The sequence below is a fragment of the Musca domestica genome, unplaced genomic scaffold (genome assembly GCF_030504385.1).
Source record: "Musca domestica strain aabys unplaced genomic scaffold, Musca_domestica.polishedcontigs.V.1.1 8, whole genome shotgun sequence".
Taxonomy (NCBI): Eukaryota; Metazoa; Arthropoda; class Insecta; order Diptera; family Muscidae; genus Musca; species Musca domestica.
Genome location: NW_026712409.1, coordinates 18208571 through 18236551, shown reverse-complemented (window position 1 = coordinate 18236551; position 27981 = coordinate 18208571). Strand labels below are relative to the sequence as shown.

Genomic DNA, 27981 nt, shown 5'->3' with positions numbered 1-27981 from the left:
ATATAAAAATCTACTTATTTTTGTCAAAACATTTAAAAAATTTTGACATATCAATGTTCCCAAGCGTAGATGCATCTACCTGTATTCTTCTGCCATGGTATGGAGAGTAAATTAAGTTCGTAATTCCGCTTGTAACTCATCGAAATAATAATTTTGAGACAAAACAAAATATATACAGGGTAAGATAAAACAAATAAAAACGCTGTAAGTTCGGCCGGGCCGAACTTTCAATACCCTCCACCATTTGAAACAAATTTGGCAATTCTCAATAACAATAAAATTCGTTAAAAATTCTGTTAAAATCTTAAAAATACCGAATGTAGCTATTATATAAGGGTCTATACGACCCTGCATAGGTAAGCCATTACAATATTCAAATGGGAAAATTAAAAAATTGGTTATAATATCGATAAAATCAAAATACCTAATATCGGGAGGTACCGTTATATGGGGGCCATAGGCTGTAGAATCCATTATGAATTTCAAATACCAAATTTGAAACAATTCCCGTGAATCAATTCGCTAAAATCACCAAAATACCGAATATCGGGAGGTACCGTTATATGGGGGCTATACCAAAACCTGGACCTACAGGGCCCATTTTCAATACCAAAAGTCATGCAGACATAACTTACATTTGAGCAAAATTTTATCAATCTACTTCAATTCGTTCGGAAGCTATAGTGTCAAACGCCATAATTTTTATATTTTGTTTTAATTATTTTTTAAATGAAAGCAAAAAATGTCGGAGATAGCATCAAATTTTAGAATAAGTTTAGATTTGTTTGAATTGGTTACTTTTGGCACGAATTATAGCATTCAAACGGCCAATGAAACCGTCACACGCTGCCCGAATGTTGCTCTGCGGTATTTTGGCCCATTCCCGACGAAGCGCTGCCTTGAGGTGATCGACACTTTGGGATTTTTTAGTGCTAACCTTGCTTTCCAAAATACTCGAGACACAATAATCCAACGGATTGGAATCCTAAGATTTTGGTGAAGCGAGGAACCTTATTTTATAACCATTCTTGGGTGGCGCCTGCAGAGTGCGATGATGCTGAGTCCTGTTGCAATGTCCAAGGTCTGCGCCCAAAATATTTGCGTGTCCACCACAATATTTTTGCGATTATATTCGGCATTTATTCTGATGCCACGGTCGATTAATACGAACGGAGAGCGACCATCGTCTGTTATGGCGGCCCACACCATCACCATGGCCGGCGCTTGTGTTCTGTTCTGGTGGCCAACCGAAGTTGCACATTTTCAGCTGACCTCTTTGGGTAAGTAAACACGATCATTTTGTTTGTTTACAAACTGCTGGACAACCAAAACCAGAGAAAACCAAATTCGGCAGTTCACCACTTTCGGCCAAGCGAAGTAACTCTTTAGCTCTTTTGAGTCTATTTTCTTTCTGTTGCGGTGTAAGTTCTTACACTTTTTGAAATTTCAATGGCTTTACCCCGAGCTCATTTTTCAATATTTGCCGAATGGAATATTTTTCGGCCACTGCGACGCGGGTTTTGATCAAGTTGCTTTTTTACTTTTCGAACTATTGCTGATGTTGCTGTTTTCTTCCATCTTCCGTCCACTTTTTTGACGTCGGGCTACGCTACCAGTATCCTCTACCAGGTAACGTGCGATGGTACGAGACACAAAAGATTTATTCACATTTAAATGCTGGAGTGCTCTAACGATAGCCACTTGTGGTTTTCCAGCCAAATATAAAAAAATCACACTATCACGCTTGCATTCCATCACGAACAACTTTTTTTCTGGAAAATTCTCAAAATGCTTTTGAACGCTTGTAAATAATATAATGAGCTGTCTCTGGAATAATTTTAACCGCTGTAGGACGAGTGGCTTAAAAATGACAGCAGTCTGAAGTTTGTTGCAGTTTTTTTATTTCATCCTGTATATTATATTCATTTAGGTCCGATGCGAAATGCACAATATTGGTCCATTCCTTGAGGAACGTACTCCATAGAGGGTCACAAATTCAATGATCGTAACAGAAGTCAATATATACTGACAGATATTTTTTAACTTGTTTTTTTTTTTTTTTTTGTTAAATGTTGATACTTTAAATGGCAAATTATTGATTTTATATGAGCTCCATTGATATTAAATTTTCCATTTTTCCAACAAAAAAAATTGAATTTTCCAGGATCATAATTTATTTCGTACCTATGGCATCCATGCAGTGTTGTATTTTTTCAATCCCTTTAAGTGGCAACACTGAAATGACCGGTTTTTATTGAACAGTAGCTGTGATACATACATTTAATTAGCTGACGGTACTTGTTTTATTTCGAAAAAATTTAAAAAAATAAATATAAATAAATATATAAATAAAATATATAAATATATATAATCACTGTCTTTATGGGGTTAAATCTTTTTTGTGTGCAATTTTTATAAAGAAAATATGTTTCCCAAGTCATTCATACTGATACCGTATTCTTGTCCACTTGCAACCATTTTTCAATTGTCATTTCCTTCCTCTTTCATTCTTCATTACAAATTTTCAGAGAGCATGAATTACTATAAAGTTTCCGTACTTCCAATAAATTTTTCTCCGTGTAGCCGCATATTCCAGACCTCCATTCGGGTTTGTTTAGGTTTTATGGTCTATAATATTTATGAAGTACTTTTGTTTAATTATTACTTATAATCTCTCGCATCGAGGCTCTCATTGTGTGTTTGCTTGACGCTTGCGAGGTTCGGAAAAGACGACGGCCACAAAAGCAAAAAGAGGCGACAAATTCAAATCGAATCCATCGCTCTGAATGGGTTGATCGCATTTGTGTGTTTCCAAGCTGTTCGAGTATTTTGCAATTTAAGATTACAAAGTTTTTTAAACTAAACATTTACTAATTCGATTTGCTCCACAATTCACAATTCAATTACAATCCGTTAATGCCGTCAATTTCTTATCATCTCTTGACGTTTTTGTATTGCCGAGGGAATGGATTTCTGTGTGCGAAATGTAAATGTTGTGTTATTTCGAAAGTTCTCCTCCAAATCGCTAATCGCTCACTTTGCTGGTGTTTAGTTTTAGGTAATCCATTTGAGAGTTATTGAACTCTCCTTTGCTCGAACATCACGACCATCATCATCGCGATCACAATTAACGTCATGGTGATGTTTGTTGTTATTGCCATGGAATCGGTTTAAGATGGATTTTGTTTTCTCTGTTATCAGTTGGACTCTGGCACATTGTTTTTGTGTTGTGAGTTTCTTCTTGTTGTTGTTATTGTTTTTGGACCTAAATTTATGCAGCGAATATTTTAGATTATTGTAGAAATATGAAATATTTAAAATTACAATTTTTTTAATCACGTTTGAGAAATGGCCTTTAGGTTTGTTGTGACCTTAAAAAAAGAGAGGAAATTGTTTCCTCTTACATGTTTTCCCCTTCAAAACATATTCCCATGAGAGAGAGAGAGAGTTTATAAGTTCTCACTAGTTACCATTTCTCAGCAAGAATTATCCAATATCTCCAGCTGATTGAAAATCAGCTGTTTTGTGGTCAACGGGGAAAAAATGTTAAACATTTTGTGACCCATCCACATTTTGTTGAGAATTTTTCAGAAAAAAAGTTATTCGTCATGGAATTCAAGCGTGATAGTGCGATTTCTTTATATTTGGCTGGAAAACCGCAAGTGGCTGTCGTTAGAGGACTCCAGAATTTAAACGTGAATAAAACTTTTGTGTCTCGTACCACTGCTCGTTACCGTGATACTGGAAGCGTAGTCCGACGTCAAGGAAGTAGACGGAAGAAAACAGCAACATCAGCAGAAATGGTTCGAAAAGTCAAGAAGGGACTTGATAGAAAACCCGCGTCGCAGTGGCCGAAAAATGTGTAGTGAGCTGAACATATCGCAATATTCCATTCGGCAAATATTGAAAAATGAGCTCGGGGTAAAGCCATTGAAATTCAAAAAAGTGCAAGAACTTACACCGCAACAGAAAGAAAATAGACTAAAAATAGCTAAAGAGTTACTTCGCTTGGCCGAAAGTGGTGAACTGCCTAATTTGGTTTTCTCTCTCTCCGATGAGAAAACATTCGTTGTCCAGCAGTTTGCAAACAAACAAAATGATCGTGTTTACTTGCCAAAGAGGTCAGCTGAAAATGTGCACCTTCGGTTGGCCACCAGAACTCAAGTGCCGGCCATGGTGATGGTGTGGGCCGCCATAACAGCTGATGGTCGCTCTCGGCTCGTATTAATCGATCGTGGCATTAGAAAAAATGCCGAATATTATCGCGAAATATTCTGGAGGGTGTATTAAAGCCTTGGGCATGCAAACATTTTTGCTGCATACCTTGGCGATTCCAAAAGGACTCAGCACGCGCCAACCAAGAATGGTTACAAAATGGGGTTTCTCGCTTCATTTCCAGCGCAAAATGGCCACCAAAATCTCCGGATACCAATCCGTTGGACTATTGTGTCTGGAGTATTTTGGAAAGCAATGTTGCCACTAAAAATACCAAAGTGTCGATCACCTAAAGCAAGCGCTTCGCCGGGAATGGGCCAAAATACCGCAGAGCAACATTCGGGCAGAGTGTGACGGTTTCATTGGTCGTTTGAAGGAAATAATTCGTCTCAAAGGTGACCAATTCGAACAAATCTAAACTTATTCTAAAATTGGACGCAATTTCCGACATTTTTTGTTCCCATTCAATAAAATTTTAAAAAAATGTAAAACTTATGGCGACTTGGTTGCAGTTTTTTTATCTCACCCGAAATCAGAGTTCAGTTTTTTTTATTCAGGGAAATTTGACAAGGTAAACTACAAAAATGCAGAGATGGATATGCTTATTTGAAATGACTTTTCCTTTTTTTATTTACAAATGAAAGTGGGATAACATAAGTCCACATCTTTCATACTCTAATTTAAATAGCAGCTGCCTTTTTACATTGCATCCCAAAATTTCAAATTCAAAATTGGTTTGACAGTTCACTGTTCCAGAAGATGTATCGATGCGACTACCATTATATTTTCCATGGTAGAAGAATATTAGTAAACGCATCGACGCAGCTGCTGGGACAATGAACTGTCAAACCAATTTTGGAATTGAAAATGTTGAATAAAAATTTATTTAAATTTGTAAAAATTGTTGAGAAACGCGAATTATAATAACCTCCGAATGATGTCGTATAAGAAAACGTGTAAAAATCTACTTATATTTGAAAGAACATTTAAATTTTTTTGACATAACAATGTTCCCAAGCGTTGATGCATCTACCTGTATTCTTCTGCCATGACATTTTAATAGAATAATAGGCCGTTTACATGTTACTGTATTAAGTGAGCCCAGGGGATTAATTTGTCAATTCCATTGCACATACGTCAAATAAATCCTCGTAAAATATGTTAACCCCATCAAATAGCTGTAATGTAAACATACTATAAGAATTTTAATTTCCATTGATTTAACTTGTCCTTTGGTGGTATTTTTTCTTCAGCCCTGAACCTAATCGTTCATAACTTAAAGTCGTGACGTTAATTTAATAGGTTCCTGGTGCTTAAGTACTCAAGCCGACCATAAATATCTATTTACATTTATGTACTTTTGCCCAGATTTAAATCCCATGTTCTTTTCCATACTTTGGTTTATTTAATTATTCATGGAATTAAAGCTGAGTGAATACTTTACTGGCAAAGCACACACACTTTTTTCTGTTCCAGCATGCGGATGATAACCTTTTGCACTTCGGAAAAAGTACACAAAAACAACAACGTCTTGTATGAATGTGCGCAAATATTAACTGATAAAACAATATGAGTTTTTTTATTCTGAATAATTATTCATGTGTATATATAGGTTGGCAATATTTTTTTTTATATTATGGAGTACGAGATCCTCAGGAAGTATAAACCTAGCAGTACAGACGAAATGTCACAATAATATATTTTGACAGAATGTTTGATGGTCAGCTGTTATAAGACATAATTTGAACTATTTCTGAATTGATCTTGCAGAGTAATGGCCATGGTAGAAGAATACAGGTAGATGCATCAACACTTGGGAACATTGATAAGTCAACATTTTTAAAATGTTTTTTTTTTTTTCAAAAATAAGTAAATTTTTATAAGATTTCTTATGCGACGCCAATCAGAGGTTGTCAAGGTTTAAGAATTTTTATAAGTTTGAATAACTTTTCATTCTAAATTTTCAATTACAAAGTTGGTTTGACAGTTCATTGTCCCAGCAGCTGTGTCGATGCGACTACCTGTATTCTTCTACCATGAAAGTAATGCTAAATCCAAACTAAAAACGAAACCAACGCAATGCTGAATATCGACTGTCAACAAAAAATATGGAAAAGAGATTTGAGAGAGAAATAATTTATATTTGGGCAAGCAATTTGAAAGCATCTTTATTTTGACAAGCCCATGGCAGAATTAAGAAGGTTAAGTCATACAATCATATGTTTACAATTTTTTCAAAATTTATTCATTTGACAACATCTCATTGTCAAAATTCATTTTCATAAATCCATTGTACTTATACAAATCAGAGATGGGAACCTGCTTTTTATGTAGTAAAATTTGACACGGTAAAATACCGAAAATGCAAAGATGGGATTGCTTATTTGAAATGTCTTTACCTTCTTCATTTTACATGGGTATGCCTAAAGGTGAGAGTACATAAAAAGCTCTTTTGACTGGCTTAAAAGTGAGAATACATAAAACGCTTCTTCGGAAAAGAACATAGGAGCGTAGTATCAAAATCGAACTAGGTCAACCTAAAACACCTTTGTTCCTCTACCAAGAGGCCAGCCGATGACTTAATCCAAAAGTAAAAAAAGCTTTTTATGTGCTCTCACCTTAAGTCATTGTCTGGCTTCTTCGTAATAGATGAAAGGAGTTTTAGGTTGACTTAGTTCGATTTTGAACCCTCGTTCCTTTGATTTAAGTCAGTCTTCTATCTCCAAAAAAATGTTGGACAAATCCTGCAGTAAACGCAAAATAAAACATTATAACCATGGTACAATGAAAAGGTAAGGTAGAGCTATCAGCTGATTAAAATTTTTTTCTAAGTGTGCCCGACTTCTGCCAATTTTGTGTGTGTATTTATTGTTTTGAAAAATAAAAGCGAAATATTTACAAAACTTTATCAATGATTGGAAGAAACTTAAATTGCCTGGCGCGCATTAATGATATTAACCAGATTTTCCACGGAATTGAAAGATTGAACACTTAGGATCATATTTTTGAGAAAACATGGAGGCATTTCATTCATCTTTCGTGCTATTTGAATCATTTTAAAAATGAAAAACAAAAATATCAAATAAATGAAAGCAACTTGTTAGATATAATTTTTAATAATTGTGACAGGAATCAGACATAGCATCAGGGATGTAGATTTACGAAGCTGTTCTACCTCATTATTGTACCATGATTATAACTATTTAAAAATAGTTTCTCGTCCACACATATATCAGAATTTGCCTCTGCTCAAAACGACAATTTATTATAATATATTATTTTTGGATCAATATTAAATTCTAATTTGTTTCGACTTCATTTTGAATTCGTAATTCTTCTTTTACTCGTGGTAAATTATAATTTAATATAATAACATTTATCAATATTTTTGAATACGTATTAACTCGAGAGACACAACTATTGTATCAATGACCCAAAACTAATTACTCAAAATGACAGTTAATTAAGGGCAGTTCACAGCTAACGATTTTAATTCAACAATTAATTTTTATTATAATTTTATTAATTATTACTATATATGATAACAATCATTAATTTTAGTCCAAAATGTAATTTTTGTCGCTGATTTCCTAGTCTATTTCCATTGTTTTTATCAATTTTAACAATTACCAGCATTAATAGTAGCGTAGGAGATATTACGCGCACTAAATCATGTTAACAGGGTGTCACATACAATATTGCCCGTCTGAGTAATATATAGTTGTCAGGTGACACAGTAAATGCGTGTATTTTTACACTCAGCCATATGGCTAGAGAGGGTATATACAGGGTGAGATAAAAAACTGCAACAAAGTCAAACAACATAATTTTTACATTTTTTTAAAATTTTTTTAAATCAAGTTTTAGAATATGTTTAAATTTGTTCAAATTGGTCACTTATGGCCAATGAAACGGTCACCCGCTGCCCGAATGTTTCTCTGCGCTATTCTGGCATATTCCGCGCGAAGCGCTTTCTTGATGTGATCGAAACTTTGGTATTTTTAGTGCCAACCTTGCTTTCCAAAATCCTCCAGACACAATAGTCCAACGGATTGGTATCCAAAATTCTTTTGCACGCTTGTAAACAATATAATGAGCTGTCACTGGAATAATTTTAACAGCTGTCGGACGAGTGGCTTAGTAATGACAGCAGTCTGAAATTGTTTGAAGTTTTTTATCTTATCCTGTATATCGTAAAACCTATGTCGCCCATGTCGTTCACAAAATACTTAATTTAAAATGAATAATTTTACAATAAATAGATTATAAATCAAATAAAATTTGCAATTCAGCATGTTTTTTAATTAAAACAACCAAAAATTGTCATTAATTTGATTTTTTCCTGCAATTTCCATAATTTCTAGTAAGACTTTACCCACAAATCCCAACCCTGACATAACGTGTCGCCATTGTTATGTTGGCTTTCCCGCCTTTATTATTTAATGCGCTGTAGCACCCTGTGATTATTTCCATTGTGTTGTTACGAGTTTCTAGAACGAAATACAACCCTGTATTTCATATGAACGACGAGAAAATACCTTTTTTCAGTCATTCCCATAAAAAAAGTGACAACGACAAGCTGAAATATTTTTAATCTCGCAATTATTTGGAAGTGTATTAATCATAAAAAGAAATAATAAAGAGACTTTACACAGAGCGCATAGCGAAGAATAACAAGTGCAGAAGATGAATTAAAGAAAAACGAGTGCTATTTAAAGACAATTATTACTTTTGTCCTTGAAACAACATTAATTTGCAACAGAGTGGTGACAAGTAAAGGTAGAAAAAAAAAAGATCACGTCGTCGTACTATTAGACAATTCAAGTCGAACCAACCAGTTGGGAACGAATTGAAACAAGAAAAAATCACCTTTCCAACGTACCGACACACACACATAGGCACGCGTGCATACAACTGAATTGAATAATTCAGATACATTACACACAAATACAGAAAGACAACGGCAAAGCAAAGTGTTTTTGTATTTCGTTGTAGGAAACGAGAGAAACAGACGGCGACAAAGGGGAATAACCACCAAAACAACAGCAACAAAAGTGAAAAATAAAGAAAAAAACGCGAAGCGAAACAATAATAAAAAACATATTGAAGTGAACTGACTGAACTTTTGTAAATGTGTATGTGTTTTTATTTTTGTTGATAACAAAGACATTGAAAAAAAGAACATTTTTTTTTTGTCGTGAACAAATTGCAAGCATTGCGTTGTTGTTTTCATCATCAAATTTTCCGTCTGAATTTTCATACGGGGCCCCCACCTACGTTGCGTGAGCTTGATTTCAGAACCCAATGTTATTTGCTTCCAATAAATACGATGTACAAATTAATGAAATCGGAATGAAAATCATGGGGCATTCCTGCCATCCTGTCAACAGCCCGCTGCTAAAATGTGGGACTTCTGCTAAAAATATTACCAACATTATCAACACTACAGCTGCTGCTATTATTACAACCACAACTAATAGAAATCGTTATGTATCCTGGCAACACCAACAACAGCAGAATTTGGAGAACAACGTTGTACTGAGAGATATCATTAAGGATAACAACGACAATCATAATTTGAGAGCCTTTGTCGTTCGAACCCCCATCAAAAAGAAATCTTCGAGACCTTTTGTTAACCGCCAACAACAGCCAGTGCTGCGTTTGCGACAAGGCTCTTTGTTTAAGAAAAAAGATCAGCAGCAGCACCAACGCTTTTCCTTTCATAAACGCTTCCTTGTTTGGCATCTGAATTCCGGTGCCATATGATTGGAAACAACCACAGAAACAAACAAACCAAACAGCTTCTTAACTGCCTGGGCCCAAACAAAATGTCGACGACAGCATTGAAAGCCCATCACACAGCCGCAATGGCGCCATCTTTTGAGCCGAATAATAGAAACGCCAGCAAAGCCGCCGCCATGACAATGTCATCACTGGCTGCTGATCTGTGTAAAGTAGCCACGGCGGCTGTACAAGCGCCTCCCATGGAGGCAGCGGTCGTTGTTAATAGTATCATATACTCGAAACCCTCATTCTGTAGCATTGTTGTGGACTTGGGTGGAAAGAATGGAGGTGTGGGGGGTACAACATCGCCGCCACCACCTCCTCCGCAAGTGGTAACATCGCAGACATCGAAATGTTGCAATGCCAGCAAACCTGCGGCCGCCAAGGAAAAATCGACACCTCAACCACAAAATAATGCTTGGATCCCCCCGCCACATCAACAATTATTTGGTCCACATCTTGCCAATACTGGGTATTTCCCGATGGGCGCGCCGCCCTCTATGCCACCTACCTTGGATGATCGTGATGCCCATATCTATATGATGTGCACCACGATCAATGGTTCCATTAATCATCAAATTTCGGATCTGTGTGATAATCTAATAGCCATGGGTCTATTTGGTATGACAAATAGCGAACATGATGATGATAATGTAGACGACGATGACGGCCTCATTGAATTCGCCTATGACGATAATGTGGACGATTTGAAACAGAATTTGAATTTCTCAGATGATGATGATGATGACGAAGAAGATGATGACGATGAGGAGGAGGAGGATGATGATGATGATGAGGAGGACGAAGAGTACGATGACGACGACGACGACAATGTCGATTATGTGACTGATGATGAGAATGAAATTGAATTAAATGACAACAAACATGGCAATTGTCCGTACGATGATGATGGCGAAGATGTTGTTGATTTTATCAAGACGACCCCCTGCCCATTTCTAAAAGCACCAAATATTATTTGTGATAAAAAGAAGAAGGTAAGTTTTGAAACATATTGAACATGTTATTGTATCACACTAGGAAGTTGAATGAAAAACTTAGTATGACATTCTCTTCTCCCCCATTACTTAATTTTTCATTCATGAAGCTTTCTGCGTATTTATATCGAAATACTTAAGCATATTTTTAGAGCTTGTCTATAGTTCATATTATGTTTTGTTGCTCAAACCTGTTCTAAGCTTCTTTGAAAAGTGAAAATATCCCAGCATGACTTGATGCGAATGACTCAAAACACAAATATGTGTGTGTGTCGTAGCCCGTATTACATTGTGTGCTTTTACTTCTTCACCCCCCATTTTATTACTGTTTTGAGTTGAGTTTCATATTTCAAAAGAGAAACAAAAATGGGGGTTACTTCCTTCTTTCATGTCAACAGAACGTTGACAGATAATTGCTTCCAAACAGCTGAGAATAAAAACCCCATGTGGCAGAAAGTATTTCATTCCACAATGTTCCATATGACAAAGGTTTGTTTTGTTGTGTGGCCAGACACCATAAAATGTTGAGGCTCCCGGATGAAATACCCCAATTCCAACATGTAAAGTTTACTAAAAAAAAAACAAAAAATTGGAGGTGAATGTCGAAAATAGAGTAACATTTTACTCATTAAACTCTTTTTAAAAACTTGCCTGTTTAGGAAATTGTTTCTTAACGGGATTTATAATTGCCTCTATTCCTCAAATAACAGGGTGTTCCTACAAATAATTTTTCTCTAGCGCCAGGCACCGTTATATGTAGCCTCGGCTCTGAGAGAGGAATGCAACGAAGTTGTATTGTGTTTCGTTTACCCTTGCACTTAAACGGGTATTTATAATTATCAATGAAATACAATTTCTCGTAATGGCTGACTGTCACCTAATGACAGGGTGTTCTTATCATTTGATTTTTATTATGACGTTGACTATGCAAACTATCATGTGCCTTCGCAGTCACGATAAATTTCTACGAGTTGTTGGTGAGAGCAGAGAAATTTTCATTTCTCTTAATATCAATTCTCTATATGCTCAGCACATGTTTACGGGCATCCAATAAGGGCTTTTTAACCTGAAACAGGGTGTCGTCCAAATTCATTTTCTCCCATACTTAGTGTGTTCTGGCCACACATCAAATTTACATACCACAATTTAATGTATTGCATGTCTTATCATGTTTGTTTAACATGAAGATTATGAGTAAAAACGTATATCATCGTATATCATCATCATTCGTTTATACTTATATACCTGTAAAATAAAATTATGACAGATACAAGAATTGAAAATTGGGTGAGGTGCCAGAAGGGGTTCGCAGATATATATCATCTTCAAAACAGATCTTGCATTAGCAAAAATGTTTGTACAAGTGAAATTTGAAGACAGCTGGATGCTTATTTCTCTTTCTTTGAGCATTTTGTTTTTCAAAATCATCAACCCAATGTGAGGATGTATGTACTAGAAGAAATGGCCCGATCAGTACCATCTTTATAAGAAATCTTGTGTTCATCGAAATATAAAGATGTGTCAAGTCTGAATGCGATCGGATGTTAATTTCGCGTTTTATGAGCGTCATGGATACTCAAAATTTTGACCCTTTGTGGGGAACGTACCAGAAGGAGTGGGGCGATATATCCAATCTTCACAACAGATCTTATGTTAGTGGAAATAATAGAATGTGTGAAATATGAAGATAACTGGATGCTTTTTTTCGGATTTTATATTCGTTTTTGTTATTCAAAATGTTGATCCTTTGTGGGGGAGGTACCAGAAGAAGTGGCCCTATCTCTACCATCTTTAGAACAGATCTTGTGTTGATGAAAATATTGAGATGTACCAAGTTTAAATGGAATCGGGTCTTAGTTTCGCTTTCTTTGCGCTTCGTGGATATTCAAAATTTTGACTTTTTGTGGGGGAAGGAAGGAGTGGACCGATATATTCCATCTTCACACCACACCTCGGATTAATAAAAATATTGTGATGTGTGTAATTTGAAGATAATTGAATTCTCACATCACATTTTGTTAGAGTTATAAATATTCAAAATGTTGACCCATTGTGGGGGAGGTACTGGATGGAAATTTTTGTGAAATTGTCAAAGAAATTGTTTGAAATTTCGTATTTGAAGTTCCTAATAGTAACTACAGCTTGTGACAGAAAATTGTCTATGTAGGTCCACATCTTCGTATAGCCTCCATATAACCGTACCTCGCAATATTCGGTATTTGATATTTTTAGCGACATTATTCACCATAGTTGTCTCAAATTTCGTATTTAGAGTTCGTAATGGGAACTATAGGCAATAACAGAAAATTGTCTATGCAGGTCCAGGTCTTCGTATAGCCACCATATAACGGTACCTCCCGATATTCGGTATTTTGACGATTTTAGGTACAATATTAATCGAAATTGTTTGAAATTTAGTATTTGAATTTCCTAATAGGTACTACAGCTTGTGACAGAAAATTGTCTATGCAGGTCCACATCATCGTATAGCCTCCATATAACCGTACCTCGCAATATTCGATATTTGATATTTTTAGCGACATTATTCACCATAGTTGTCTCAAATTTCGTATTTAGAGTTCGTAATGGGAACTACAGTCTATGCCAGAAATTTGTCTATGCAGGTCCAGGTCTTCGTATAGGCCCCATATATCATTACCTCCCTATATTCCCAATATTTTAGGTACAATATTCACCAAAATTGTTTGAAATTTCGTATTTGAATTTCCTAATAGGTACTACAGCTTGTGACAGAAAATTGTCTATGCAGACCCACTTGTTCGTATAGGCCCGATTTAACGGCACCTCCTTATATTCGGTATTTTAATGATTTTAGCTACATTATGCACCAGATTTTTTTCAAATTTCGTATTTTGAGTTCGTAATGAAAACTATAGGCTATGACAGAAATATTGTAATGGCTTATGGCAACAGCTACCTATGCAGGTCCACGTCTTCGTATAGACCCCAATATAACGGCAATATTTGGTATTTTTAAGATTTTTAACAGCATTTTTAACGGATTTTATTTATTTTATTTTTTTTTTTTAATTTCCAAATTTGTTTCAAATGGTGGAGGGTATTAAAAATTCGGCCAGGCCAAACTTAGCTGCTTTTTTACTTGTTATACCCTACACCACATAGTGGTAAGGGTATTATGTCTTTGTGCATTTGTTTGTAACATGGAGAAGGAAACGAGATAGACCCATAGTTACTTTTGAGAACCTTCATAGAATCACTTTCTGAGTCGATTTATGCATGTCAGTCCGTCTGTCCGTCCGTCCGTCCGTCCGTCCGTCTGTCCATGTATTCTTGTGAACAAAATGCAGGTCGCATTTATTATCCGATTGAGATTAAATTTTCCAAACAATATTTTTTTGGCCCAAGGACGAACCCTATTGAAATTGGTGAGAATCGGATCAAATTTAAATATAGCTCCCATATATATCTTCATCCGATTTCGGGTTAAATGTGCACCAAATGTCCACTATCAGTCCAAATTACCTGAATTTTGGCACACCCAACCGAGTTCGGCCTAGAAGCAAGTATATCAAATTTGGAGAAAATCGGTTCAGATATAGCTATAGCTCCCATATATATCTTTCATCCGATTTGGTGTTTATGCCTCTCACATTCGTAATATGCACTCCACAAGAATGATATTTGGTACCAGATATAAGATACAGCCCAGAAATAGCTGTTTGTAATTTTATCGAAATCGGTTCAGATTTGGATATAGCTCCCATATATATCTTCATCCGATTTTGGGTTAAATGTGCACTAAATGGTCAATATCAGCCCAAATCACCAGTCTAGAAGATAATACGTAAAATTTGGAGAAACCCGGTTCAGAGATAGCTATAGTTCGTAAAATGCACGATAGAATTAGATAGATTTTGATTTTGTACCAAATATCTCATAGAGCTCTGAAATGCCCTGTATAAACCTTTTTACGAGAGCTCTCTAAATATGCATAGTGGTGTAGGGTATCATATAGTCGGCCCCGCCCGACTTTTGAGCTTTCCTTACTGGTTCATTGTTATTTTTCCGCTGACCTTGAGCCATACACTCTCTATTCATGAAAAATAAAAATATCAAAGATCAATAATTATTGATACAACAACAACAAAAAATTATGTCCACATATTTTCCTGATAAGAGTGTAATATAAAGCTGTTTGGTAACAAAACGAGTTAGATTGTTGTAATATATTATATAATATATTATATAATGTTTTAGTACAAATCTGCCATTTCAGATCTGTTGACACCAAAAATTATGTTTTTTTTCTAATATTTGATCGGTCTCGGTCCAAAACACTGAAAGTAAAACAACATAAAATAATTTTCGTTTATGTGTGATTTAGTTTGTTTAGGTATCCATTACCCCGTGTCCATTAAAATCGATATTGTTTGTTAAAAAAAAGAATTGTTAGCGACCTTTTAACACAATATCAATGAAACGAGATTTTTAGAGCGCACAAACGAAAAATTAATCACAAGACATTTAAATTATTCACGACGTGTGACTAGTATTAACATAATTTGATATGATGATTTTATTAACTTGGGTTGGTAACAAACCATGGGTGTTTTTTATCTATTTAAAAAAATATATATTTATATATCTTGCAAAAATTGTTTTATATCTACAAAAAAAAAAGAATATTTTTAGAAATGCCAACGAAACAGATCACGAGATTTTTAAATATCTCTCTCCCTCTATAAATATATTTTGTTATGAACATATTTATATGTATGTGTGGTGAATAAATAATTTGCTCTCTTGGACACCCAACATATTTTGTGTTATGCTTAACACTTTTCGTATAGCAGCAGTTCATAATGGCCAAAACTATTTTTGGTTGGAATTTGTTTTTCTTTTTTTAATGAGAATATTTAATGAATGGAAATAATGATGGATGGACAAACGTATACAGATTTTGTTGATACATTGTTTTCGGAAATACGCAAATCTGTGTGTCATTACCACAAACTTGTTGTGCCAAATGACGTGAATGTTATCCACACACATACACACACGCATAGGTTTTAGGTGTGTGTGTGTTTTTGGGTACTTTTTTCAGAAAATTAATGTATATATTTTTTTTTCTTTTCAATGCGAAATATGACGTTTAACCTCTTAAATTTCTTTTGGACAATTAGTCATTGGATGGTATGAAGACCCCATTAGGTTTACTGTGACAGGTTCAAACAATATTCGTTGTTTTTATAGGTCATCACTTTTGTTGGGCGCCATATGTCAATTTTCCCAAAAACAAAAAATACCGCAAAATCAGTTATCTCGAAGTGTTTTTTTTTCCTCTTGTTTACCTGAACCACCTACATTTCTATTTTTATGCAGAGATTCATTTTAGCTATGATACCCTCAGCCATATGACTAGAGAGAGAGAGAGGGGAGGGTATAGGGTATCATTTGATACGACCAAAACGTGAACCATCGAAATAACCATTTTAGACCCTAGGTATCTTTGGGCCAAATCCGTTTCAGGGCATTTGGTGTCGATCTAGCAAAGTCCGTCCATCCATCTGTCTGGTATTCGGTATTTTCAATATTTTAGCGACATTATTTACCGGAATTATTTCGAATTTCGTATTTGATTATCGTAACGGGTACTACAGCCTATGACAATAAATTTTATATGCAGGTCCACGTCTTCGTATAGCCCCCATATAACGGTACCTCCCGGGCATTTGGTGTCGCTCTAGCGATGTCCGTCCATCCGTCTGTCTGTCTGGCTGGTGCGCACGATAACTCTCGAAGGGACCATCCGATTTTTCTTTACAAACATGGTATATCGTAATATTATTATCAAACTTAGATTAAGTTCGGCTTCTACCAAAAGATCGAAATTTTCAAAGAAAATATTTTACTGCACAGAAAGAAAAATTATAATCCGATTTTGTTCAAACTTTGCAAATCATAATATTTCCATCAGTGCTAGGTCAGGTGAGAAAATTGACAATATCGATCCACTCTATCAAGTACCTCCCCCACAAAGGGTCAAAGTTTTAAATAATTATAACTCTTATAAAATGTGATGTAAGAGTCTGATTGTCTTCAAATTACACACATCGCAATATTTTTATTTACCCAAGGTCTAGTGAGAAGATGGGATATATCGGTTTACTCCTTCTGGTACCTCCCCCACAGAGGGTCAAAATTTTGAATAACCATGAAGCTCATAAAACGCGAAATTAACATCCGATTCCATTCAGAATTGGTACATCTCAATATTTCCAGCAACACAAGGTCTGCTATAAAGATGGTAGAGGTCGAACCATTCCTTCTGGTACCTCCCCCACAAAGGGTCAAAGTTTTAAAATACCAAAACGATTATAAAATCAAAAATATGCATCCGGATCTCTTCATATTTCACACATCCCATTATTTCTCGTAACACAAGCTCTGCTGTGAAGATGGGATATATCGGTTTACTCCTTCTGGTACCTCCACCCAAAGTTTCAAAATTTTGAGTAACCATAAAGTTCATAAATCGAAAAATTACATTCAATTCCATTCAGACTTGGTGGATCTCAATATTTCCATCAACATAAGATCTGTTTCTAATCTGTGTGATAGGGCCATTCCTTCTGGTACCTCTACCACAAAGGGTAAAATGTTTGAATATCCACGAAATTCACAAAACGCGAAATTAACATCCGATTCCATTTAGGCTTGGCACATCCCAATATTTCCAACAACACAAGATCTGTTATAAAGTTGATAGAGATCGGACCATTTGTTCTGGTACCTCCCCCACATAGGGTTCAAGACTTTGCAAAACAAAACGCTCAAAGCAAGCAAAATAGACATCCAACTCTCTTCAAATACAGACATTTTTCACATACAGACATTTTTGCTAACATAAGATTCCAGAAGTCAAAATAAGTTTTAATAATCGACCGTTGGCTGAGGTTATACATCTGACTTATACTTCTTAGCATGTTATTTTTATATACAGATTTATTCTAGTTAATAATTTTTATGCATTTTTTGTTGCAATATTAAAAATAAATTTGGCTAAAATCAGTATTCGTCGGGTGTTTTCTAGAAATGTGTATTTTACGTATTTGAATATTTCAAAAATAGAATGAAAACTTTCAAATATCACAAAATCATGGTTGAAGTTCAATACTCTAAAAAAACAGTTTTGCTGATAAATATCTTGTGATATGTTCAGAGCACCCAACTCCATATTTGTTTTGAATTTTTTGCGAACGAACTTTTCAACAATTAACGCAAAGTCATGTGTGTTTTTTTTTTTTTTTTCATCCAACAACAATGTTGTGTTTATCTGCAATGACACCACTACATTTATTCAAAAATAAATGTTATCACTAAACTAGAAGTGGGGGCATATCCCGATATTATTCTTTGATGTGACATCACAATTTTTATATGGTGCACACGAATCAAATTTCTCACGTAGTCCACATTCTTGGCAATGGAGGATTGTTTTTGTTTTACCAAATTTATTTTCTGGGAAATTCCTTAGGTTTTTGTTTTTTTGTTTTTTTTTTTTTTTGAAAGTCATGTTACAATTGCCCATTGTTTTGGTTAATTTATGTGTTTGAAATTATATAACCTTGATTACTAATTGCCTTTTGTTTTTAATTGTCTTTTCAGGTACGCTTCAATACCAAACCCGTGGTACATGTTATGCACACATGGAACTATGCTTATCGTGCTGCCCGCAAAGGTAACTGGGAAATGTATGCCCGGGATCGTGAGCGTTTTAAAATGCGCATTGATCGCACGGCCCATGTCTTAAATCGCATCCTGGAGCCAGAACATCGTCAGAAAATCTATGAACAACGATTTGTTGCCCCCGAGGTGGAAGTTATGGCATCACCGGGAAGGCCAGATGAAAAAGAAGAAATTCTTTTGCTTCCTCCCAAAAAGAAACAAGTCCAACAGCCACCGCCCAATGCCAATACCAAGGCGAAAAAGAGACAGCGTTGGAAGAAACGAATGCGTCGAAGACCTAAATTTTAAAAAATCCATGGCGACTGAAATTGGATGTGCTTTTCAAAATTCAAAATTTTTTAGTGCTTTGTATTTTGACATCCAATACTACTGTCTCGTTGCCTATGAAAGAGAGCCGACCAACATTTGGTTAAATATATTTCTGTACATAAAACAACAACAAAAAATAAGAAAAGAAGAAGTAAATCACACACACTCATACTTATATACACAAACGAAAATTGAATGGAAGAAAACCACTTTTTATTTCTATGAATTACTCTACCCGATTTAATTGATCGTTAATTTTTTATCTATCGTTCTAGTTTAGTTTACTATTATTATAATATTGGAATTAGAATATCATATCTTAATAAAAAAATGAAAAATAAGTCTAAATTTAAGTATACAAAAATCTAAAAGAAATAATCTTTGTTTCTAAAAATATGTGGGCAAAGATGTTGGGTAAGTATTTGTAATGGGTAATTATGAAGAGAAGAATATATAAAGAAATAAAAAAATTAGCAAAACAATTTTACGTGTGGCCAGGCCACCTAACTTTTAAAACAAACACTTAAGCTGTGTACACATTGTTAAACCTATTTTGATACCTCAAACCATGGTAGAAGAATATAGGTAGACGCATCGACGCAGCTGCTGGGACAATGAACTGTCAAACCAATTTTGGAATTTAAAATGCTGAATAAAAATTATTTAAATTTGTAAAAATTGTTGAAAAATGCATATTAAAATAACCTCAGAATGACGTCCTACTATATTTTAAAATAACCTACTTATATTTTAAAATAAATTTAAAAATTTTTGACATATCAATGCTCCCAAGCGTTGATGCATCTACCTGTATTTTTCTACCATGCCTCAAACCAAAAACATTCCCGGAAATTAGGGAAGAACTACAATCATGGTACAGTAAACAGGGTTGGTAGATCTACAATTTTCTTCTAAGTGTAACCGACATCTGCCAATATAATTATTATACCCTCCACCATACATAGTATGGAGGGTATATTAAGTTCGTCACTCTGTTTGTAACTCATCGAAATAATAATAATTAACCCAACAATAATAATTTTAGACCCTTGATCGGCGTAAAATTCTATGACGATTTAGCCTTGCCCGTCCGTTGTAACCACGCTAGAGTCAAAACGAATAAAGATAGGAAGCTAAAACTTTGCACAGATCAGTATATTGTCTAAAGGCAGGTCAAGTTCGAAGATGGGCTATATCGGTCCACGATATCATATAGCCCCCATACAACGGTACCAGTGCCCGACATTCGGTATTTTGATAATTGTAGCCAAAATTTTTCAATGAATTTGTCTGAAAATCCTCAAAAAAGTTCCTTCTGAGTACTTTACCCCCTTTGAAGAGTATTGTCTATATAGGTCCACGATATCGTATAGCCCATATACAACGGTACCCCCCGACATTAATTATTTTGAGGATTTTAGGGACATTATTCACAGGAATTGTTTCAAATTTCGTATATAGAACTCGAAAAGGGCACTACAGCCCATGACAAAAAATTGCGTAAGCACCCACGTCTTCGTATAGCCCCCATATAACGGCACCTTCCAATATTCGGTATTTTGATGATTTTAGGGACATTATTCACCGGAGTTATTTCAAATTTTGTATTTAGAGTTCGTAATGGAAACTATAGGCTATGTCAGAAAATTGTCTATGCAGGTCCAGGTCTTCGTATAGGCCCCATATATCAATACCTCCCTATATTCGGTATTTTGTAGATTTTAAGTAAAATACTCAACGAAATTGTTTGAAATTTCGTATTTGAAGTTGCTAATAGGTATTACAGCCTGCGATAGAAAATTGTCTGTGCAGGTCCACGTCTTCGTATAGCCCCCATATAACGGTACCTCCCGATATTCGGTGTTTTGATGATTTTAGGGACTTTATTCACCGGAGTTATTTCAAATTTTGTATTTTGAGTTCGTAATGGAAACTATACGCTATGGCAGAAAATTGTCTATGCAGGTGCAGTACCTCCCTATATTCGGTATTTTGACGATTTTAGGTAGAATATTCACTGAAATTATTTGAAATTTCGTATTTGAAGTTCATAATAGGTACTACCACCGTTATAACGGTACCTCCCTATATTCGGTATCGTTTTTAAATACATTATTCTTCAGATTTTTTTTTTCAAAATTCGTATTTGAATATTGTAATGGCTTATGACAAAAGTTGCCTTTGCAGGTCCACGTCTTCGTGTAGACCCCAATATAAAGGCTATATTCGGTATATTTAAGATTTTAACAGAATTTTAAACGGATTTTTTTTTAAATTTGCAAATGGTGGAGTGTAATCAACGTTCAGCCGGTCGAACTTACAGCTTTTTTACTTGTTGTCAAACTTAGATCGAGTTCGGAGATGGGCAATGTCGGTCCATACCTTCTGGTACCTCCCCCACAAAATCTAAACGATTTCAAAGAAAATAATTTACTGCACAGAAAAAGAAAGGATAATCTGATTTTGCTCAAACTTTGCGAATCCTAGTATTTGCATCACGTGCGAAAATGGACAATATCGACCTACTCCTTCAAATACCTCCCCCACAAAGGGTCAAAATTTGGAAGAACCAAAACGATCATTAACTATGAAATAAGCATCCGGTTGTCTTCAATTTACACACATCACAATATTTTTATAAACCCAAGGTCTGGTGTGGAAATGAGATATATCAGTCCACTCCATCTGGTGCCTGTTTGGCCTTCTTATTGTACAATTACCAAATATTACAGCTAAATCATGAATTTTAAATTTAAATAACACATTCTGGTGTACATTCAATTTTAACGTACATGAATTTCATAAACTCATCCTCAGTTTGCAATAACCAACCAATCAAACAAGTTAATACTTCCGACTACAAAGGTTATTTAAGTGTCACTCACTCTGCTTTCAACCTAGCGTGTTGAGAATACCACCATTAGTGTTGGCATGATGTGTCATGTTGCATTGTTATTTCATCATATATTTTGTGTTTACAATCTTATTTCACAATATGTATGATTTTAATCTAAATTGATTGCTTACTAAACTACACAATCAATTGCCGATTACCTTGCCCAAAATTGTGACGTAGCATAAATTATAATTCCATGAGTTATTATTTTTTTATCAGAAATTCCAAAATTTAATAGATTATTTTTTGTTAAATCGGCCTATGATTAAATAAGTGTTTTAAATGACATTTAACCTCTTCTGATTGGATCAGTGATAACATGTCATCATAGCTGTAAATTTTTAAGGAAAGATTATTTTGCTGCATCTGTTGTAACAGCCTTGAAATTCGATTAACGATCTTAAACAATAACACTTAATAATTTCCAACAAATTTAGAGAGTTTAGTATTATTAAATGAATAAATGTGGTTGATCACTGTGACTTCAATGCAATATCATATTATTTATTTTTTGATATGATGCACCCAGTATTTGTTTTATCTTTACTTTTTCGTGTAACACCCTGTTATCAGAAATATTGTTAAGGTATTCTTAAACATATTGTACTTTGCGATTAAATCCATTTAATTATAAAACAAAGAAGTTTTCTTCTGTGCAATATTATTAATTACATGTTCTATGTTTTTTCCCACTTATTTAATTAATAATTAAGGAAATTTTTTTTTATTATATTTCCCACTAATTTGGATGTCACTAATGTTGCTACTATTATTTGTCATTAGTGAATCGCCTTGTTTTCTTTCTTATCTCAATGTACTTTTTGTTTTATCTGTGACACCCAGTGTTCAACATAGCTGCTGTTACATGTGCTAAACATTTCTCTTTACTTTAATTTGCATATTTTATGTATATTCTATGAAATTAGAACTATTAAGTATTATCACGCAAAAATTACTCTTATTTCCCTTTATTTAAATGTCCATTCTCCCTTCTTATGTTGATGCAATTACCAATTCTTTAGTGCCTCAATGTGCTTTTGGAGTTATGTGTGACACCCAGTCACCACCATAGCCGTTATATATTTTTATTATTTTTCTCAGATTTAATTTGTGTATATTTTGCTGTATTTGTTGTAAGTAGCAATTTGAACACGCCACTTTTTATTAATTATATAACATTGCCGCGAATTTTCTTTATTTATTAATGAACTTTTTGTTTTATCCATGACACCCTGTTGCTTGGACAGCTCTTGTGCTATTATTTGCCGGAAGAATATTTAAGTGTTGAGCAATCTCTATTACAGAACGAGGTAAAGAACGAAGTGATTTTTCTTTATCCTCTTCATCGGTGGGAGCTAGGACGTTTCAGCTTCGTACCTATCCTACCCTACTTTCCCAGCTGATTGTGTTTCCTCCTCTATCTTTCGTAACAACAACAAACCTGCCGGCGTCATTATTCATCTCACTTCTTTCACTCTTTCGTAAACAAAACAAAAAAACTGCTATTCTCTTTTGTCAGTCTTATTTGTATAGTTTGGACTGTTTGGAAAGAAAATCTTCAAGACTTGGGCATGGAAATCGTTTGGTCCGATTTCAGTGAAAGCTGTCCAATACTCAAAGAATGTGTAAGATTTAGTATAGAAAATATCTAAAGGAAGTGTTCTCGAGATTTTGGTTAAAGAATTCGCAGATTGTGTTCCTCCCGATGAGAGGATATATAATTAGGAGGCCATTGCATATGGAGGGGCTGTCAAACATTTCTCGAAACTTTTTAAAGCTACATAAAACACATAAAAGCCTTATTGTTCTGTAGCAACTATAGGGAAAGGTATTGAAAATCAAAAGCACGAATTTGAGAAAGTGGACGTCTAGTTGGCATTCAAACATGTTTTCAAGGTTAAATTCCTTCACTCTGGAAGCTCCAACCACATTTTAAACCAGATCTGAAAAATTCGAACCATTTTAATTTAACTTCTTTATTCTCTTACCAGTTGGACTCCTCGGATTTGGCCAAAGAGACGGAAGACACATTGGAATACATTTATGAAGTGCTGTGGATTGAAATTGGATCATTTGTTCGCAGCAAATTGGCACCGACTTTTTGGTCATGCTTCAAACACAATCAGACTTTGGCAAAATTTGAAAAAGATGGTGGAAGTGCTGAAGCTTTGCAGCAGCAATACAAGCTATTTACGAATTTTGTTAATGCGGTGAAAAGTTTGGATGCCTATTATCAATTTGTCAGGACAAGTCTGGAGAAATTGGATGGCATTTGTCAACGAGCGGATCATGGCAAATCATTGGCGAAACTTAATGAGCTATTGCGTTCTGCATTGCTCTCCCAACTGCCAACACATTTTAATAATGTGGTCTATTCGTTTTATAGCGTTTCGTTTAGGGTTTTCTTTAATTTGCATCAGTCCACCAGCATGGGGCAGGGTAAGATCAGAATACTAATTATTTTACACATAAATAATGTATAACCCTTTTCTTTAGATAATGAGGACTTGGATGAATCTGGCATGCCGTGCAAGGGCTGTAACCAGGAATTGGAAAAATGCCAATGTCAAAGTTTACTGCAAACCATCAATGAAGTCAATCAAAAATTGGTGGATTTGGAGCTATTGGACCGTCTGGCTGGCCAGTCCATGACATTTTTGGTACAGCAACGCATTAAAGAACACATTAAGAATACCTGTCACGGTATATTTGATAGAAGCCACTTGAAGAATTTATTGACGGTAAGAGGCATTTTATATCGGAATGGGGATGCAGAAATATAAAACTTTTCATAATTACAGTGGCTGGAAGATGTGGTAATTTGCTGGCTAATGCAGGTATTCCACAGCAAAGTATCTGCTGATCCAGATGCCATGCACACAGATGATGGCTCCAAGTCAACGGATGTCATACAAAGCCTAAAAGTCAAACTGACTTTTTATGTCTACGAAAATTATGCCCTCAGTGTCATTGATCAGTTCTTTAGCATTATCATAGGTGAGCTAAAATACTTTTCAAATTCCATGGCCAAAAATAATTGTTTTTATTTCCATAGATTTTCCCGATTCCATACCGGCCATTGAGGATCTTAAGATTTGCATGGAAAAAATCAATTTGCGACGCCAAATTATTAATACCTTAAAATCTTCCTTGGAGGCTCGCATCTTACATCCGGGTGTCAATACCATGGATATTCTGACTGGCTATGTTGCTGCCATCAAGGCCATACGTTATTTAGATAGCAGTGGTGTCATCTTGGAGACTGTAACAGCTCCCATTAAGGAGTATTTGAGGAAACGTAGTGATACTGTACGTTGCGTGGTAACTAGTTTAACAGAAACTGAATCCGGTCCCACGGATTTGTCAGAAGAACTGGCCAAAGGTGATGCTGTCAAAGATGGCACAAAAGGCAATGTTAACGACGAGTTAAGCAATTGGGAAAATTGGCAACCGGATCCATTTGGTCTGGACAATACAGTGCAAACGCGTACTGTTAAGACATCTCGCAGTGCTGATATTATTTCCATGGTTGTGGATATCTATGGCAGCAAGGAGTTGTTTATGAGTGAATACCGGAATCTGCTGGCAGATCGTTTGCTCACACAATTGGAATTTAATCCGGAAAAAGAAATCAGAAACTTGGAGTTGTTGAAGTTAAGATTTGGCGAATCATTGCTGCACAATTGTGAGGTAATGCTCAAAGACATTGCCGATTCGAAACGTATAAACAGTCACATACACAGTGATACGAAATATGTGGAAAGTAAGTTCAGGGGAATTTATTTTGAGAGCAAATTACAGGTTTTATTTCCTTGCAGATAAACAATTTGACATCTCCTCTCTGATAATATCAGCCCAATTTTGGCCCTCATTTAATAAGGAAAGTGTGGAATTGCCCGAAGAAATTGCCAATGAGTTTCAGAAATACACCAAATCCTATGAAGAGTATAAAGGTAATAGGACCTTGAATTGGCGCACAGTTACGGGCAAGGTGGCAATTAGCATCGAATTGGGCGATAGAGTATTGGACATGACAGTGGCTCCAACACAGGCGGTGATAATTTATCATTTTCAAAATAAAAGTTGGTAGAGAATTTATTTTTTTTATATAAAAATCGATTAAGAATGTTTTCTTTTTTCCCTATAGATGAATGGTCCTTGGATGATTTAAGCACATTGGTGAAAATCCCACCCTCGGTCCTAAGACGGCGCATGGCCTTTTGGCAATCCCATGGTATTATTATTGAATCTCAACCTGGTATTTATAAACTAATCGAGGATGAGTTGCCCAAATCCCAGTTGGAGAAATTGCCAATAAATGAAATCATCACCGAGGATGAAGATAATGAATCGGCCATGGCAAGTGCTTCGGATCAACGGGAAGAAGAGTTACAGGTGGGTGTATTTTGGGAAATTATTTGGACAGGGAGGTCCAACTATACAAGAGAGAGTCTTTAGATCAGGAAGCCTATCAGGCAGGTCTGAATAGCGCATCATTACATTACTGTTGAAATCACGATACAGCCCTCATCATTTGACGTAAAGCTTCAAAATTTGGCAGAACAATTTGTATTGTGTCTAGGAAAGTTGGAATTGAAAATATGATATATCGGTCCACGTTTCGCCATATAACGGTACCGCCATAAAACGGTACCTCCATTTTTCCATGGATTTGTCTAAGAAATTATATTTGTAGTTCGTAATGGGTTCTAGCTTCGGTGGCGGTACAAAGTAAATGTAGGTGCACGTACCCCTTATAATGGTACCTCCGGATATTCAATATTTTGATTATTTTTGCCCCATTTTTTAACGGATTTGTCAAAAAAATTGGTATTTGTAGTTCATAACGGGTTCAATTTCCGATGACAGATTATTGAATATCTAGGTCCACGTTTTCCTATAGCTCACATATAAATACCCGTCGATATTCGGTATTTTGGGGGCTATGCGAAGACGTGAACCTGCACAGACATTTTTCTGTAATGGGCTGTAATATCCATTGCGAACTTCAAATATTAAATTTCAAACAATTCCGGTGAATAATGCACCTAAAATCATCAAAATTCCGAATATATATTATATATAAAGGCGTGGACCTGCTCGACAATTTTCTGTCATGGGTTGTAGTATCCTTTACGAACTTCAAATACCAAATTTGAAACTATTCCGGTGAAGAAATTCGCTAAAATCATCAAAATACCGAAGGCGTGAACCTACATGGCCCATTTTCAATACCGAAAGTCCTGCAGACATAATATACATTTGAGTACAATTTTATCAACCTACTTCACTTCGTTCGGAAGCCAGAGTGATTTCCACAGATGGACGGACATCGCTTAATCGACATAGAATTTTATGCTGATCAAGAATATATACTGTGTGGGGTCGAAAATGTATATTTCGAGGTCTTGCAAACGGAATGACAAACTTAATATACCCTCCATACTATGGTGGAGGGTATAAACATGTTTTCTTTACCCAAGTTCGGCCAGGCCAGGAACTAATTTTTTTTTTCTTATTTCGTCTCGTGAAATCTAATTAACACCTTAGCCTAAGAAACAATTTTAGAATATTTGTTACACTTTTGAAAATAGAGCTATTGGGCTACACTGATTAACATCTTAACTTTATGGTATTTATTTATTTTTTTCTTCTTCTCCCTTTTTCAGGTCTTCTGGTCCTATATTGTGGGCATGCTTACCAATTTGGATTCTCTGCCCATTGAGCGAATACATCAAATGCTCAAATTGTTTGCATCCAATGGCTTGGGTGTTGAATTCACTCAGGATGATTTGAAAGATTTCCTGCAACGAAAAGTGCGCGATCACAAGCTAATCTATTCGGGTGGGGTATATCAATTAGCCAAATGATTTCCTCCTCTATGAATATGTAATTTTAAGTCGTTTTTTTTTTTCAATTAAGATAAAAAAACAAATCTGTAATAATAAATCCCAAAAGTGAATTGACATAAAATTTCATAAGAGCCAAAGCGTAGTGTAAATAAACACAAAAAATTCACGGCTATTACGGCGATAACAACGGCAACAACGA

At 35.3% G+C, this 27981-nt stretch overlaps 3 protein-coding genes across 3 annotated transcripts in view; 2 read left to right on the top strand and 1 right to left on the bottom strand.

Moving 5' to 3' along the window:
- The window catches only part of LOC101898743 (ejaculatory bulb-specific protein 3), a 183143-nt gene extending 163295 nt beyond the window's left edge, over nucleotides 1–19848 (bottom strand). The window contains exon 1 of the mRNA XM_059131096.1: nucleotides 19843–19848. The gene's annotated coding sequence lies outside the window, so the exon portion shown is untranslated. The remainder of the gene's footprint in view (nucleotides 1–19842) is intronic.
- LOC101896874 (uncharacterized) lies at nucleotides 8817–19382 on the top strand. The gene is made up of 2 exons (XM_005182210.4): nucleotides 8817–10994; nucleotides 18645–19382. The coding sequence occupies exons 1-2, from the start codon at nucleotides 9978–9980 to the stop codon at nucleotides 19011–19013; spliced, it is 1386 nt and encodes a 461-aa protein (XP_005182267.1). The 5' UTR covers nucleotides 8817–9977; the 3' UTR covers nucleotides 19014–19382.
- Nucleotides 19849–23287: 3439 nt separating the features above from the next.
- On the top strand, nucleotides 23288–27903 carry LOC101898712 (anaphase-promoting complex subunit 2). The gene is made up of 8 exons (XM_011293679.3): nucleotides 23288–23555; nucleotides 23922–24369; nucleotides 24427–24671; nucleotides 24732–24927; nucleotides 24986–25693; nucleotides 25749–26012; nucleotides 26078–26325; nucleotides 27600–27903. The coding sequence occupies exons 1-8, from the start codon at nucleotides 23502–23504 to the stop codon at nucleotides 27798–27800; spliced, it is 2364 nt and encodes a 787-aa protein (XP_011291981.1). The 5' UTR covers nucleotides 23288–23501; the 3' UTR covers nucleotides 27801–27903.
- The last annotated feature ends 78 nt before the right edge of the window (nucleotides 27904–27981 follow it).

Excerpts from the sequence above, each read along its gene's own strand:
- LOC101898712 (XM_011293679.3), top strand. The coding sequence starts at position 23,502 with ATGGAAATCGTTTGGTCCGATTTCAGTGAAAGCTGTCCAATACTCAAA. Across the intron at positions 24,370-24,426 it reads GTCCACCAGCATGGGGCAGG|ATAATGAGGACTTGGATGAA; the intron begins GTAAGATCAGAA and ends CCTTTTCTTTAG. Across the intron at positions 26,013-26,077 it reads TTATCATTTTCAAAATAAAA|ATGAATGGTCCTTGGATGAT; the intron begins GTTGGTAGAGAA and ends TTTTCCCTATAG.
- LOC101896874 (XM_005182210.4), top strand. The coding sequence starts at position 9,978 with ATGATTGGAAACAACCACAGAAACAAACAAACCAAACAGCTTCTTAAC. Across the intron at positions 10,995-18,644 it reads TTTGTGATAAAAAGAAGAAG|GTACGCTTCAATACCAAACC; the intron begins GTAAGTTTTGAA and ends TTGTCTTTTCAG.